The sequence below is a fragment of the Sparus aurata genome, chromosome 11 (assembly GCF_900880675.1).
Source record: "Sparus aurata chromosome 11, fSpaAur1.1, whole genome shotgun sequence".
NCBI lineage: Eukaryota > Metazoa > Chordata > Actinopteri > Spariformes > Sparidae > Sparus > Sparus aurata.
Window position 1 is genome coordinate 18,805,709 of NC_044197.1, and position 13,103 is coordinate 18,818,811.

The following is a 13,103-nucleotide window of genomic DNA, read 5'->3' on the forward strand; positions in this document are numbered from 1 at the left end:
ATTTTGTCATTGTAATATACTTTCTGATTGTTGTTTATGATCTGAATCACACATATGATGTTCGTCAATTTAAAAGACAACTTCCCACGTCAAGAGAGTTGCAGTTTTTCATATCACCGGACACAACACTAGATGGTATTTAACTTTAATCACAACAAACTGTGGCTTTTCTTGACATTTCTTCAGTTCTTTCCTCCATTAAAAGTGCTTTTGTCTTTAAGGTAACTGAGACAATAATGATTTCTGATTTCGGGATATATAAACAAAATTGTCATGACTAGTATTTTGAGGTATGTTGTTGTGCTTTAGAAATTAAGTAACCATCATTTGGGTTGGAAACACATCTCCGCAGACTTGTAAAAATGCTAGAAGGCCTGTCGGCAGCCTCACAGCAAAAAGGACACGCCTACTACAGTTAGGTTTGGGCACCAGAACTACTTGGTGAGGTTTCTTGGTGGAAAGGGTACTTCGTGTTGACTGCCTTCTCAAAAAATGTTTTCTTTTTTTGCCTGTTTTTTGTTTTTGTTCTGATCTCACTGCTGTTATCCCTCCCTCCACTGTGTCCATCCCCAGAATTCTGCATGAATGGGAATGTATCACTTATATTGTCTTTAAAGATACACTGCAATTCATCCTTTGTATACCATCTTTCAATTCATGCTGTAAACCCCTGGTCATATCTGTACAGCCCTGCAGTTAGATATTGTTCAACCATTTATTTGCACTCATCTTGGCTTTATATCTCCTACAGACGGCATCATGAAACTGAACGAGCAGACAGATGAGTTGGAGGGTAGAACATCAGCCTAATTAATGTTAATTGAATTCCCCTTGCATCACAGTGCCTGCTCAGCTCAAGGGTACTTCCATGACAGATTTTTTTTTCCCAGGAAAAGAACATCTGGGTGAGTAGCAGACTATATAGTATATCAAGGCCATCACTCTATCTCTATCCTATACGTTTTTGGTGCCAGTACCTGAATCTAAGAATTGCATTATGTACATTGTGTCTTGAGTGACCTGAGCTGACTAATTCAGTAGTAAACAGCCCAATGAGAACATTACAAGCAGCCTGTATTAGACAGTTTTCTTGTATGCCCTCAGTTATTTTTTTACAATGCTTTTGATCACACTCTCGTCATTTTCTGATTTCTAACCACTTTCATTTAATTTGTTATCCAAAAAATGTTTTCACAGTTTCACAGTACAAACCTCAAAGGCCACCTCTTGTCTTCAACCTTTATTGGAAAGTTGTTTTGCTCGCTGCTTGGCTTTACACCAACACATATTCAGAGCAGAGGACTATGTTAGTGCTCTCAGCCTCGAATTTCAACTCTAAGGCCAGTCCTTATTTGGACCTTTGTCAAACACAAAATTGCGTTCTTTAATCCTGTCATTTCCCAAAACTAAAACTATACATCCACAACATCTTCCTATGTCTCTCTCGTTCAGTGAAGAGTGATAAAAGGCAGAAATTAGGCTAAGCACATAAAGGCAGACAGGTTTCGTTTTCAGTGACACACTGAGCCTGAGATACACTCCTCAGTTGTCAGTCTGAAGGATTCTTCGTTGTCAATTTCAGGTGGCCGATGTGAGATCCATGTGCAGCTGGGGTGAGTGGTGAGGGATCTGGGAGAGACTTGCCTGTGACTCCAGGAGCCGTGAGTATCAGGCTATGGTGTGGACATGCTTCCTGATCATGGTCCGTGCTATGCTCAGCTGCTTCGACCAAGGCTTCTCTGTGAAGGCACTGTGTAAGAGAAACATGTATTATACACAGTAAACTAAAGCTGTCAGTTATAACATTGATCAACATATAGTACTATGAGTCCTTATCAATCATTAATCAGATGTTTATGATACTGGATATAACTACAGAAACAGATGAAGCAATGAATAGACTCTGTTTCAAGTCAGTAGTTTAGTTAGTGCAGGTGTTTCTGTCTTACACATTACATCTTCCTGTTTTGTAAGGTAAAGAAATCTTCTGTTGAGCCACAAAGTTCAAAAGTAGATGCATCTACCCTGCTTAGCAAGAGTGCTGAATAAACCTGTACATGAGCTTAGAGACCTGGCAATAGTCAAGCAGTGTACTGCGTTTTCTCTCGGTGTCCGGCCACAGTGGAGAGAGAAGGACTCCGGAACACGGGAAGGTTTTGGTGACACACCAACAAATGCCGGTCTGGGAATGCTTTTTCTGCTGGTAATTGGTGGAAATGTAAACTTCAACCTGCTGTTTTCCTCCAATAGGGCATCCTCTCCACTTTTTAGGTCTTGATTCCTCTTTTCCATCATCTCTTTGAAGTCACCAGGTGTCACAGACTGCAGGCCGGGTATTCGTGGTGGTGCTGTTTTGAAGGGGAGGTATGACGTCGAAACTAAGTTGCTGATTGGAGGTAAGGGCTGTAAAGCTTTAGCCTTGAGCCCTCTGCTATGTTTGGTCGCAGCTCTCCTCGACTTTGAAGACATGTTCGGCTGATCGAAGCCATCCACCAGCAGAGTATCTCCCACCCTGTCTTTGAATGCAGCACAGGTGCCCTGGCATCGAATGGAAGCTGCCCTTTTCTGGGCCAAACTCACCCAGAGTTTAACCTGGAGGTAGATACGCATGGGCAGGGACATGTTTGGCAGGGATACTACCGAGCACAGCTTGTTGGATAAGTAGCGCACACAGTCCCTGTGACCACGCTGAAGAGCAACTTTTAAAGGGTCACGACCTGCAGGGTCCCGACAAGCCAGCATCAGAGGGTTTTTGGTGATGAAGAGTTTGAGGATGAGGAGCTGACTGCTTTCTGCAGCTATGTGGACGGGACACTTTCCAGTGTCTGGGTGGGCGGTTTGGTGGCACCACTGGCGGTATGGATGGACTCCCACTGGTTCCTCAGCATTCATCCCCCTCTCTAACAGCCAGTCTGCCAGATCAAGGTGGCCTAACGAGGCAGCGATGTACAGAGCGACCTGCAGCTGAAACCTGGAAAGCAGAACAGGAAAGAGTCACTTTTAAGTGCAGGATTCTAAGTCAGAGTTTTATTCATGAAGGGAATATCTGACCTCATCACTGCCTTCTTCTCTGATATGTGGCTCTGGACTGTGTATCTGTGGCCCCGGAGGCAACCCTGGAGGAATTCCACCCACCCGTCCCACGTGTCCAAACGGAGAGTGATGCCTTTGTTTAAAAAAGAACACAAGGAAAAGGTTGGTATTTCAAAATAAATGGGTTCTATTTTGACATCAGATTTGTCAAAGCTAAGAATCTTGTTGACATGCAAAACCACAACTACTGAAAAGTGGTTTGTCTATGATAATGAAGCTTTTAGATTTATACCTCGTTAACACTGGCTGTGCAGCAGATGAAGCATGTCGATATATGTGACCATAACTGTAGCTTGACAAGACGCTCAAATTTGGCCATTTAAAAAGACTTTGACCGGGTTCAGAATTTGAAAGAAAAGTCTGATTAAAGACACCAACTCTGAGACCCTCTGAGTTACAGAGGCAAGTGGGAACTGAGACAGATAGATGAAACTCTCTAATACCATGTTCGTACCAACATCATTCAGCACACATTGGATGAGGTATACTTTATACAACTTAAAGTTATTTAGTCATTTCAAAGCAAAAATAGAAAAAAAAAAGTATTACTAGATTCATTGGAGCCATTAGCCACACAGCACTTACTATTATGTTTCACACATCAATCAAATAGCAGTAAAGAGACAAAGCAGATCATACCTATTTTGATGTCATAGTCTTGTAGTTGGTTGCAGTCGTAGAGCTGCACACCAGTGGATGTACTCAGTCTGAAGGCGCTGACAGGGAAGCCACTTTGTAACGACACCATAGTTTTCAATCGAGCAACGGATGTATGCAGAAGAGCTTTACTTCCCATGATCGGTAAGGTTTCTCCGGTCACAGCATTGAACACACACATCACAGGCCTTCGTTCGGTCTGAAAAATAGTTATAAAGGCACAATGGTGTAGCTGTTAAAATGATAAAAGATCAACTGAAGTCACACGAGCTGAGCTGTGTTTAACAAAGAAAGGATCACATCCTGCTGAAGGAGCATTGACCAACCACAGTCTGTAACATCTATCTATAATACACGGAATCTCTGTCTGTCTGTCTGTGTGTGTATGTGTGTGTGTGTGTGTCAAATATCTCTGCGGATCAGGATCAGACTGACCTGAGACTTTCAACATGGCTGCTGTGTGGTTCAGTGGCGTGCAATTTAGCATTTGCTTGGACTGCAATGATACCGTTAATACATTATTTCATAAATGCTTTACAAATTCCATGAGCATTGTCCACCGGAGCCACTACAGTCATGTGCGCACCAGAGCCAATCACTGCACACAGTGGCCACGCGCGCACCAGAGCCAATCACTGCAAAGCTCAAGCCCACGACATACCTGAAGAAACAAGCGGATTTATACCTGCAGCGGTGCGAGCTCGACCAGGATTTTGCCGGCGGTTCGGTTCCGTTCTGTGCATCTAAACTGACTGTTGTGGATTAATGAGATGAAACAAGTCCAAGTCTGTTTGGGTCTGAGGAGATCCGGAGACGCGCTGTGGATGTTCGGCCCACCGCACGAGTCGACGGAGCGGACGCACTGGCACGTCCAAAACTGGATTTAGGGTAAATAATATCCAACATGCTTTTTCGCGAACATTGCCGTTACGTTTGCTTTGTGTCTGGTGCAGGAAGAAACAGTAAAAATGTGCTTTTGTCACAAGTGGATTTATACCTGCAGCGGCGCGAGCTGGACCGGGATTTTGCAGGCGGTTCGGTCCCATTCTGTTCTGTTCATCTAAACTGACTGTTGTGGATTGTAATGAGATTAAACAAGTCCAGACCGAGTCTGTTCGGGTCTGAGGAGATCCGGAGACGCGCGGTCAACAAAGTGGGATCGGAATCTGTGGATGTTCGTGTTTAGCTAGCTGCTAGCCGCTAACCGACCCACACGGCCTAACGTTACCTACCGAGTTGACGGAGCAGATGCACTGGCACGTCCAAAACTGGATTTAGGGTAAATAATGTCCAACACGCTTTTTCGCTAACATTGCCGTTACGTTTGCTTTATGTCTGGTGCAAGAAGAAACAGTAAAAATGTGCTTTTGTCACTAAAGTGTTCAAGCAGCAAGTTTGGTTGTTGAAAAAAAGGAAGATGTGGGAGGATGATTGACAGCAGTAGTGATGTGTTGGAGACGGCGACAGATATAGCGAGTTTTGAGAGTTGAGAGATTTGTGACATATAGCGTGTTTGGAGTGTATAGTTGGTGTGTTATGTAATATTTGGTGTGGTGTGTTCAGTGTGTAGTGGAGTCGTGTTGTGAGGCAAACCAAGGAGGAGACGGCTGAATGTGGAACAGGCAGGAATGAGCTGAGGAGCCTGAGGCATTGCCTGCATTTAAATGTAAATAGTTACACATAACTTTGTAAATTTCAAAAACTTATGCACCAATTTAGTAAACAACAATTTATATTTGCATTATAACTAATGCAATTGGTTCATTAAACATATTTGTGGTTTTCACAGTAAAAAAACAAACTTTTTCTACTCTGATTTTATGTTATTTTGTGATTTTAGGTCCATAGTGTTAATATAGTACCTTAAAATGAAAAAATAACTGTACAGTCACACATGTGAGGTTGTGCTAAAAATAATTACACCAAGGCAACTATTTAAGGCAATGTAAATAGTTTTTAAGGTGAAATATAATGGTATAATCAAAAGTAGTCAAAAACAGCCAATTATATCCCTGACGTCCCACCTTCAAACACAGCCTCATTTGGCCATCCATGAAAAAGCTACTTAACCTCCCACTTTTCTTTAGGAAAACATGCTTCCTACGGGCAATGCACTAGTCATCTTTAAAGAACTTTAAAATGCAAAGTTCAAGTCAGAAGTACAAGTTAATTTCACATTTTATATTTTAGTTCATTAAATGCATTTAATTGGTTTGCAACTAGCACCACGATTTGTAGTAACAATTAACTCACAATAAAATGTTTTTGCAATAAATAGTTTATTTTTTTTATTTCACTTGCTTTTCTTTAATGTAAATATAGCAAAAGTACGTACTGCACAAGCAAAGAGCAAAGAGGACTTTGCTGCCATCTTGTGGTTGACATTATTTATCACATAAAATCAAGTGCCACATTTGATTATTTAAAAGACTGAAATGAAGTGTATGCAGTGAAATGTGGAGATAACTGCTGGGGAAAATCCAGAGCCTGGAGGGATTTTTGCAATGTGGATTTTAACAAAAACTCTGTAGGTAATTTACCATCTTGCACACAAATGATTTTCGGCTGAATACATGTTGATAAGAACACATTTGAGAGCCAATGGTGACCTGTTAAAGTGGACAAAGATGTGAAATGTCAAAGTGGCTCAGATTGAAGACATAAGTCCGGAGAGTGAAAGTGGGCCAAAACACTATACAGCCTTTAAAAAACAACAATTTTTATGAGAGGGTGTTAAATGATAACAAAAGCTGGAAAGGGACACACACACACACACTTACCACCGTCAACTTTTACACAAGGTTGCATGGTGATGACTCTGGAATGTGTCCCAATACTAAAAACTGAGTAATGGGGCAAACTAAAGATCTCAGGCTGCCATAAAGTCATTTCCCTCCAAGCTGCTGCTCACATGGGAACATCTTGTTCTCTATTATTGCAGCAGTCTGAGACAAATTCCCTCACTTTAAAAAGGATGTCTTTGATGAGGAATAATCCCACGTAATGAATATGCATGCAGTAAAAGACTCATTTTAGCTGCCCTGAAGTGGAGAGATTAAAGATAATGTGTATTTTGGAAGTGAATTATCAGTGATGTACTGTACATGGTGAGTGAGGGGATTTCACCAAACAGTCCCAGCATACATCTCCTGTCGTAGCAAACGTTTGTACCATTTCCAGAGGGAGAAGTTGTCTTTAACATCTACTCCGTAACATTTTGTTTTTTTGCAAATAAAAGTATATTTTATTGCCAATACTGCACTGCAATCATCTGTTTATGTAAAGCATTTTAAAAACTGCCTCCAATGTTTTAGGCCTTAAGCAAAGATGCACTTCAGCATCCTCTCTCAGTGTGCATCGTTGTAAGCTGATTGTGTTTGTCTGCAAATCCCAACTCGGCTCCAAATCTCCAAACCCCTTTGATGTTATAATACCTTTATCAGGCATCGGATGGCACTGCCACTTGTGATGCCCACGTCGCACAGAGCCCAGTGGTCCTGCAGCGCTGCACCCCCGTAGCTTAGCTCCAGGTACTGCCAGACCTGCTTGTCTTCAGAGAGCTGCACAAGAAAAGTTTCCTACATAGGTGACAGTATGGAAGTTCATGGAGCCGAGTTCTGACCAAGCGACTAAGCATGTGATAAATCATGTTCAGCGTCTGTCATCTGCAATCATTTCTGGACATGTAAAATAATATCTAACATAACTGGTCATTTCTATTTTTAGTGCATGCACACACAAATACATACAGTATGACAAATCATTTTGCAATTCCAAATGCCAAACAGGATGCCAAAGATGTGATAAATCCATCAACTTTTCTCTTTTCCATTTGTGAAATGTTCAAATCATCAGGCTGATTTTCAAATGCTGTAAAAACTTGTCAAGGAATCAACGTCCTTACCTTTACCATCTGCTTTACGGCCCCCACAGTCAAATCAGGAGGGACGTCAAAAGGATCACAGGAGCCCTCGAAGCAGATGAGGACTCTCATGGTCAGGACATCCGTCCTCCGTCTGTTTGGCTCCTCTGTGGTGCTCTGGTTGGACAGGGAAGTGAGTGTGTGCTGTTTCTTCAGAAGCAAAGTCATTGTTGAGAGGGCGGCAGGAGTTGAGTGGGGAGGGTTTGTGAAAGCACAAAACTCTGCAAAGTGGTATCTCACAAGTCAACAAATACAAAAAAAGGCTATGAAATGTAAATCATTTTATCATAGAAGTTGATCAACCTTTTTTTTTAAATTTAGTTTATCCATTTGGGTTTTGAAATAGTTTCTTTATTCATTAGATAAGCTGAGATTCATTCAAATTTTATTAATAGGAACATATATTAATTGTGCAAGAAATGAGGACAAAATAGGTTAGAAAATGTAAGAAAAAAAAATGTTCGTCTTCGTATTGAAAAAAAAAAAAATCTCAAACTACACCTGTGATTGGCCGTGGTATAAGCCTACATTATAAATAGGCTTTATGTTATTTCTCTCTCTCTGGGTTGTATAAAGGCACAGTCAAAAGTGCAGTTTAGTATCTATTTATCACGACAAGTCTTAAATGACTTATAAGAGACAGAAAAAATATGCAAAAATCATATCAGAAATCACACAGTGTCAGTTTCTCGGTTTACATTGTAACCCGGAAGGAAGAAAGTCATCTCAGCGTTTGTAGACATGTAACACCCCGTTTTGCCTTGAATAGTCACAAAGTTCAAATGTAGCTATAAACTTCTTATCTGAAAGAGACATTACACAGCAATACAACACAGTGCTAAACCAGTTTTATTTGTGACCTAGGTTGGAAACGTCGCCCGACCCCAGAACAGTCCTACGTCACCTCTACGCTCTGCCTTTCATTAAGGAACAAAAGGACTACCCACTGTTTTCACACTGTGTTGAAGGAGCGGTACAACAATTTGAAATGTTCTTTGAAAGTTTTACAGAGGTCTGCTAATTTGCATTTGACCTTTTTAAAGTCTGAAGCTGTCACATTGTTTTTGTGTTCAGACTTGGCTCAGAGCAAACAGTGACTCGCTTGTTAAGATTCAAGACCCGCAAGTTGTGATGATTATTTTTTTTCTTGCACAAGTTAGAACACAAATGAAATCTAAATAAAGAAATGTAGATGAATGTTGTGTAATCTATTAACAGAAATCCAAGAGAGGCATACCATCTTCACAGTATGTTGTTGTAGCAGAGCACTCCTGCTACTTGTTCCCACCCTAAACTATTAAATTTGAGTCTGTTCAAGTTTAAAGTTTTTTTTTTATTCTGTTATTTGAATAGCGCTTTTATTCTCCATTTTTCTGAGAGTACATCATTTGCACACGTTAAGATTCACAGGTGCACAGGAGAAGACCGAAGCCTGATAACCTGATGAAGATCCAAGTACCGGAACATGTTGTCATTAAACTTGAGCACGTGAAAAGAAATAATTATTAGCAAAGAAATGTAATGGAAATTAAATGAAAATTAAAATGCACAAATTAAGACATGTTCCCTTTACTTTCCCTAAGAGTTTTAATACAAAGATCTTCATGTACTGTAATCTTGATAACTTGCAACAAGCTATCAGAGTATTACCGTATTACTAACTGTATGTTATGCTGTTTGTAATGATATAAATCTGTATTCTACACAAGTGTTGTTGTGTGCTGAATCCCACAACTGTAATTTAACAATATTCTAGCAAATAGACTTGGAAACAAAACGTTTTTTATACATGTTGCATTTGTGTTTTCTGGTGTGGTTTGAGTCACCTTAGCCTGCTGTGAATGGGTAATTTAAGTGTTCAAACAGTTTTAAATTGTTCTTTGTAAAGTGGTGGGTTTATTCATAGATTACCTACATATCTTGTGGCAATCCCTTTTTAATGCATGACTCTACAGTTACCCCTCTTATAGTGCAGCTTGACTCCACATGATTCATTTTGTTTGATTTCTTATTTGTTGGTTTATGAGATTACCGTACATTTAATTCCATCTCTCCTGTATGGCCTGTATTTAAACATATTCCCTAGTTTCCAATTTTTTTCATGTATTGTCAATAAAATCTATGTTTTCGTTATTGCAGTCTCAGTTTCCAGTTTGTTCTGGGTCTTGTGTATTGGATATACCTTGTTCACATATGTATAAAGTCTTGAAAACATGGACTGCAATAGTTAGAGACCCCCTAAAAAGAAGTGCACATCATTTACTATAGAGGGTGCTAGAGGTTAAGTAGTATTAGCTGTTTCAAGACTTTAAGGGGGAGATCGACATTTGTGCGGATGAAAAGGGGCATCCACTTTTTCGACTTTAAAGATGCAGTTTCTTTAAATATCCCATTCTGCTGCCACTTAACTCCTAATGCACTGTTGCATCTCCAGTAAAGCTCTAAATAGAGGCTGGCTGCTTGGCTCAGGGAGTTCATGCGACTGTAAAAGGCAGCAAATGGTTGTGTGTGTGTGCCATCACGTGGATATGTTTACGTCTGGGGTCACTTCCGGAACGGCATTGATTGGCAGACGATTCGTCCAATCAGAGGTCGGCTGCAGAGCGGCGCGTGTGGCGGAAGTTTGCGCTCTCATGAAGGCAGCTGCTAGCGGAGAGGATTAAACTGTAACGTTTTATGATCATATTCTCGGACCAAACGGGATGAAGTGCACCCAAAAGCTTCGCTGTCGTGCATTGTCCTTGACGCGACGCATGGTAAAGGAGAGCGATGTCACTGCCAGTAGCTAAATTCCCGGACAAGATAAACCTACAGGCAGAAATAAAGGTAAACACCCACGACAAGGCTGCTAGCTAGCCGTGCTAGCATCATGCTAACACGGGAACAGGACGCTCTGTTTTTGTAGCTAGCTGTACACGTTTTAGGGTGTCTGCACACCAAACCACTGATTCATTTATGGGTGTGACTGCACCCCAAAGATCTGTAGCTAACTCTGATTGGTTGACATTAACGACACTGCCTATATTCGTCAAGAAATGTTTTCGTGTGTAAACCGTAGCTACACATTGACCTATGAGATTGGGTTGAGAAAGTTTTTTTCTGATTTCCTTCCTTTGGTCATTGTCAACAGCATGTTTTGATATTTGGTGTCCCCCACCCCCCAATAATCACATCAGTTTTGGCATGTAGCCATCTCACTATTACCTCATAGTGTATATTAGTAACTTTGGTCATCAGCAGTCATTTGATGTTAAGTCATCCTCGGCTTGAAGTTATTATGAGCTTTCACTTCCCCTTTGGTTCTTTGTTACATACAAGACCTTTTATATGGTCTGTTTAAGTGACATGTCTGTGCCACGTAGCTTGTGTATTTCATGAAAAAACGCGTTTCAATATTTGCATTTGAGTCACAAATGTGAGCGAAGTTACACCGCGGAGGTCATTTAAAAACATAACTGCTCTTTGAAGACATGTTTGTAATCCTCTACATCTCTTCTGTGTCATTTTGGTGCAAATAAAGGGTTGGGAGAAAAGATGATGTAAACTACAGTATACTGTCTTGTATACTGTAGTTCTCCATGGCTATTTGCAAATTAGTGGTAGGACTGTTATAATGCTATATTTACTCAACAGTGTCTTACTAGGAGTCGACATATATGACTTTTTTGATACAGATTATAGGAAATCAAGGAGACTGAAAACTGATATTTGGAATCGATATTAACTTGCTGTAAAAATGAAGATCTTTGCGTCACCATTTTAAACAACCACTGCAATTTCCTCAAGAACTGTTTATATGTACAATTCTGTGGTACTTAACCCTCTGCTATTTCATACTTCCTCTCCTCTACTTTTATTTGACACACTTAGTTTCTAGGTACTCTGCAGAGTTATATTACCCTTTTGTATACAGGCTATTAATTGTGACATGTTACCGATCAGATACTGTTGTGGGCGGGACATTGTGGGAGGACGTTGCATCAAAGCCGAAGTAGCACATTTTGAAATTGGTTTATGTTATCTGCAATTGGACGGAGAAACCACTGATACCGACAGTTGGAAAAGGGCAAAATATCAGCCCTGATAGTTGGCCACGTTCAATAATTGGTCTACCCCATGGTAGTACCATGATTTAAATCTGATTAAAAGACTTATTCCCATATAGTATTCTATGTGCGAACATTTCACATCTTGCGTTCACATTGCCATTGTTTTGATAGATATTTAATTGTGATAGAATTCATGATTTGTGGGAATGATAATTTTTACATCACTGAAAAGATTTGAGATCAAAATCCTGTAACGTGTAACATTTGTTGTGGTCTGTGCTAGGAGTAGACTGATTATCGGCACTGTCCAATTATCTCATGCAAAATCCCACCCACAACACATCACAATTTAATAGCCTATAAACAAAAAAATGATATGGATATGTAAAGGAACTAGTGACAGTCAAATATCGGTATTGAATATTGGTTATCGGCCTCCTTGGTTTCCAATAATTGGTATCAGCCCTAAAAAAAATCAGATCGGTCGGCCCTAGTCTGTACCAAACAATTCTTTTTACATAGGTAGAAAAAGATTTGTAGACCATGACATCTCTGCAACACCACAGTAATTCAATATATCTAAAAATGCAAAATATATACATTTCCTAGGATAGTGGGAAATTTATATTATCTGCTATGTATTGATATTGGTGAAATTATAGGCAATAAATAGACACAAACATAGACATCAGGCGTCACCAATGTTGTTGTATGTCACACGTTTGCCTTTATAAAAACATTTATGCTGATTACGAAGGATTTTGCACTGAGCCGTATTGCTGTTCAATTGTATTTAGATTAATTGTGCAGCCCTACTGAAAATTTCCTATATCATGACATATCAATAATACAATAAAATGCCATTTACTCTGATAGACAATATTATATCTCCCACACATACTATAGATTCATTTATTGTGCGTCCCTCTCTCTCATGTATTTTGACACACTGGTATTATCTGAATGATGGATGTCGTCAAAGTCGTCTCAATATTCTGTATGTCCATAAAACCCATCTCCTAGATGTCATATCTTTATGGGTAAATAAATGAAGGCACACTTTAAAGGTCCACTTCTTAAGAAAGTTGATTTTTTAGTCTCATTCCCAACTCGTCAAATACTAATGCTTTGGGGGTTGTATGTCAGGTCGGCTGCCATCCCACTGCGTCAGTATTTGACAAGTTTGGAATAAGACAAAAAAAATAAATCAGCTTTCTCATCTTCTCTCCAAAACCCCAAACAATGACAATGATTAGTTGGCTGGTTATAACTGGCTCTTTAGTTTATTTATTTTTTTCATCATCTTTATTGGGGCCATGACCTCACAGAGATCATACATATCCGTAGCTGCTCAGTATGCAATATCTTGTTGTTATGTGGGA

General features: G+C 40.0%; 2 protein-coding genes and 2 long non-coding RNA genes across 12 annotated transcripts in view; 3 read left to right on the forward strand and 1 right to left on the reverse strand.

Annotated features, from left to right (window-relative positions):
* Positions 1-591: 591 nt before the first annotated feature.
* Positions 592-2,581, forward strand: LOC115590934 (uncharacterized). The gene is made up of 4 exons (XR_003985861.1): positions 592-905; positions 1,583-1,754; positions 2,251-2,364; positions 2,448-2,581. It is a non-coding gene; the product is annotated as an uncharacterized LOC115590934 (long non-coding RNA).
* On the reverse strand, positions 1,313-7,769 carry LOC115590932 (protein ANKUB1). 7 transcript variants are annotated; one of them, XM_030432417.1, is made up of 6 exons: positions 7,655-7,769; positions 7,185-7,328; positions 3,733-3,949; positions 3,052-3,166; positions 2,072-2,971; positions 1,313-1,750 (listed from the first exon to the last, which is right to left on the reverse strand). In XM_030432417.1, exons 1-6 carry the CDS (start codon positions 7,742-7,744, stop codon positions 1,669-1,671), a joined length of 1,548 nt encoding a protein of 515 aa, XP_030288277.1. In that variant the 5' UTR covers positions 7,745-7,769; the 3' UTR covers positions 1,313-1,668. The 7 variants fall into 7 exon arrangements, with proteins under 7 accessions (XP_030288277.1, XP_030288278.1, XP_030288279.1 ...); XM_030432418.1 differs by having other exon boundaries at positions 7,185-7,310; positions 7,661-7,751; XM_030432419.1 differs by having other exon boundaries at positions 7,185-7,310; positions 7,655-7,671.
* Positions 3,071-9,805, forward strand: LOC115590933 (uncharacterized). Of its 3 annotated transcripts, none has more exons than XR_003985858.1 (3): positions 3,071-3,195; positions 7,684-7,805; positions 8,537-9,805. It is a non-coding gene; the product is annotated as an uncharacterized LOC115590933 (long non-coding RNA). The 3 variants fall into 3 exon arrangements; XR_003985859.1 differs by lacking the exon at positions 3,071-3,195 and adding an exon at positions 4,446-4,638; XR_003985860.1 differs by lacking the exon at positions 3,071-3,195 and adding an exon at positions 5,005-5,029.
* A 456-nt stretch (positions 9,806-10,261) lies between these two features.
* rnf13 (ring finger protein 13) overlaps positions 10,262-13,103 on the forward strand; it is a 48,346-nt gene continuing 45,504 nt past the window's right edge. Inside the window, exon 1 of the mRNA XM_030434031.1 lies at positions 10,262-10,498. The gene's annotated coding sequence lies outside the window, so the exon portion shown is untranslated. The remainder of the gene's footprint in view (positions 10,499-13,103) is intronic.

Excerpts from the sequence above, each read along its gene's own strand:
- LOC115590932 (XM_030432417.1), bottom strand. The coding sequence starts at position 7,744 with ATGAGAGTCCTCATCTGCTTCGAGGGCTCCTGTGATCCTTTTGACGTC. Across the intron at positions 3,167-3,732 it reads AGACTATGACATCAAAATAG|GCATCACTCTCCGTTTGGAC; the intron begins GTATGATCTGCT and ends TTTTAAACAAAG. Across the intron at positions 1,751-2,071 it reads CACTGCTTGACTATTGCCAG|TGCCTTCACAGAGAAGCCTT; the intron begins GTCTCTAAGCTC and ends TCTCTTACACAG.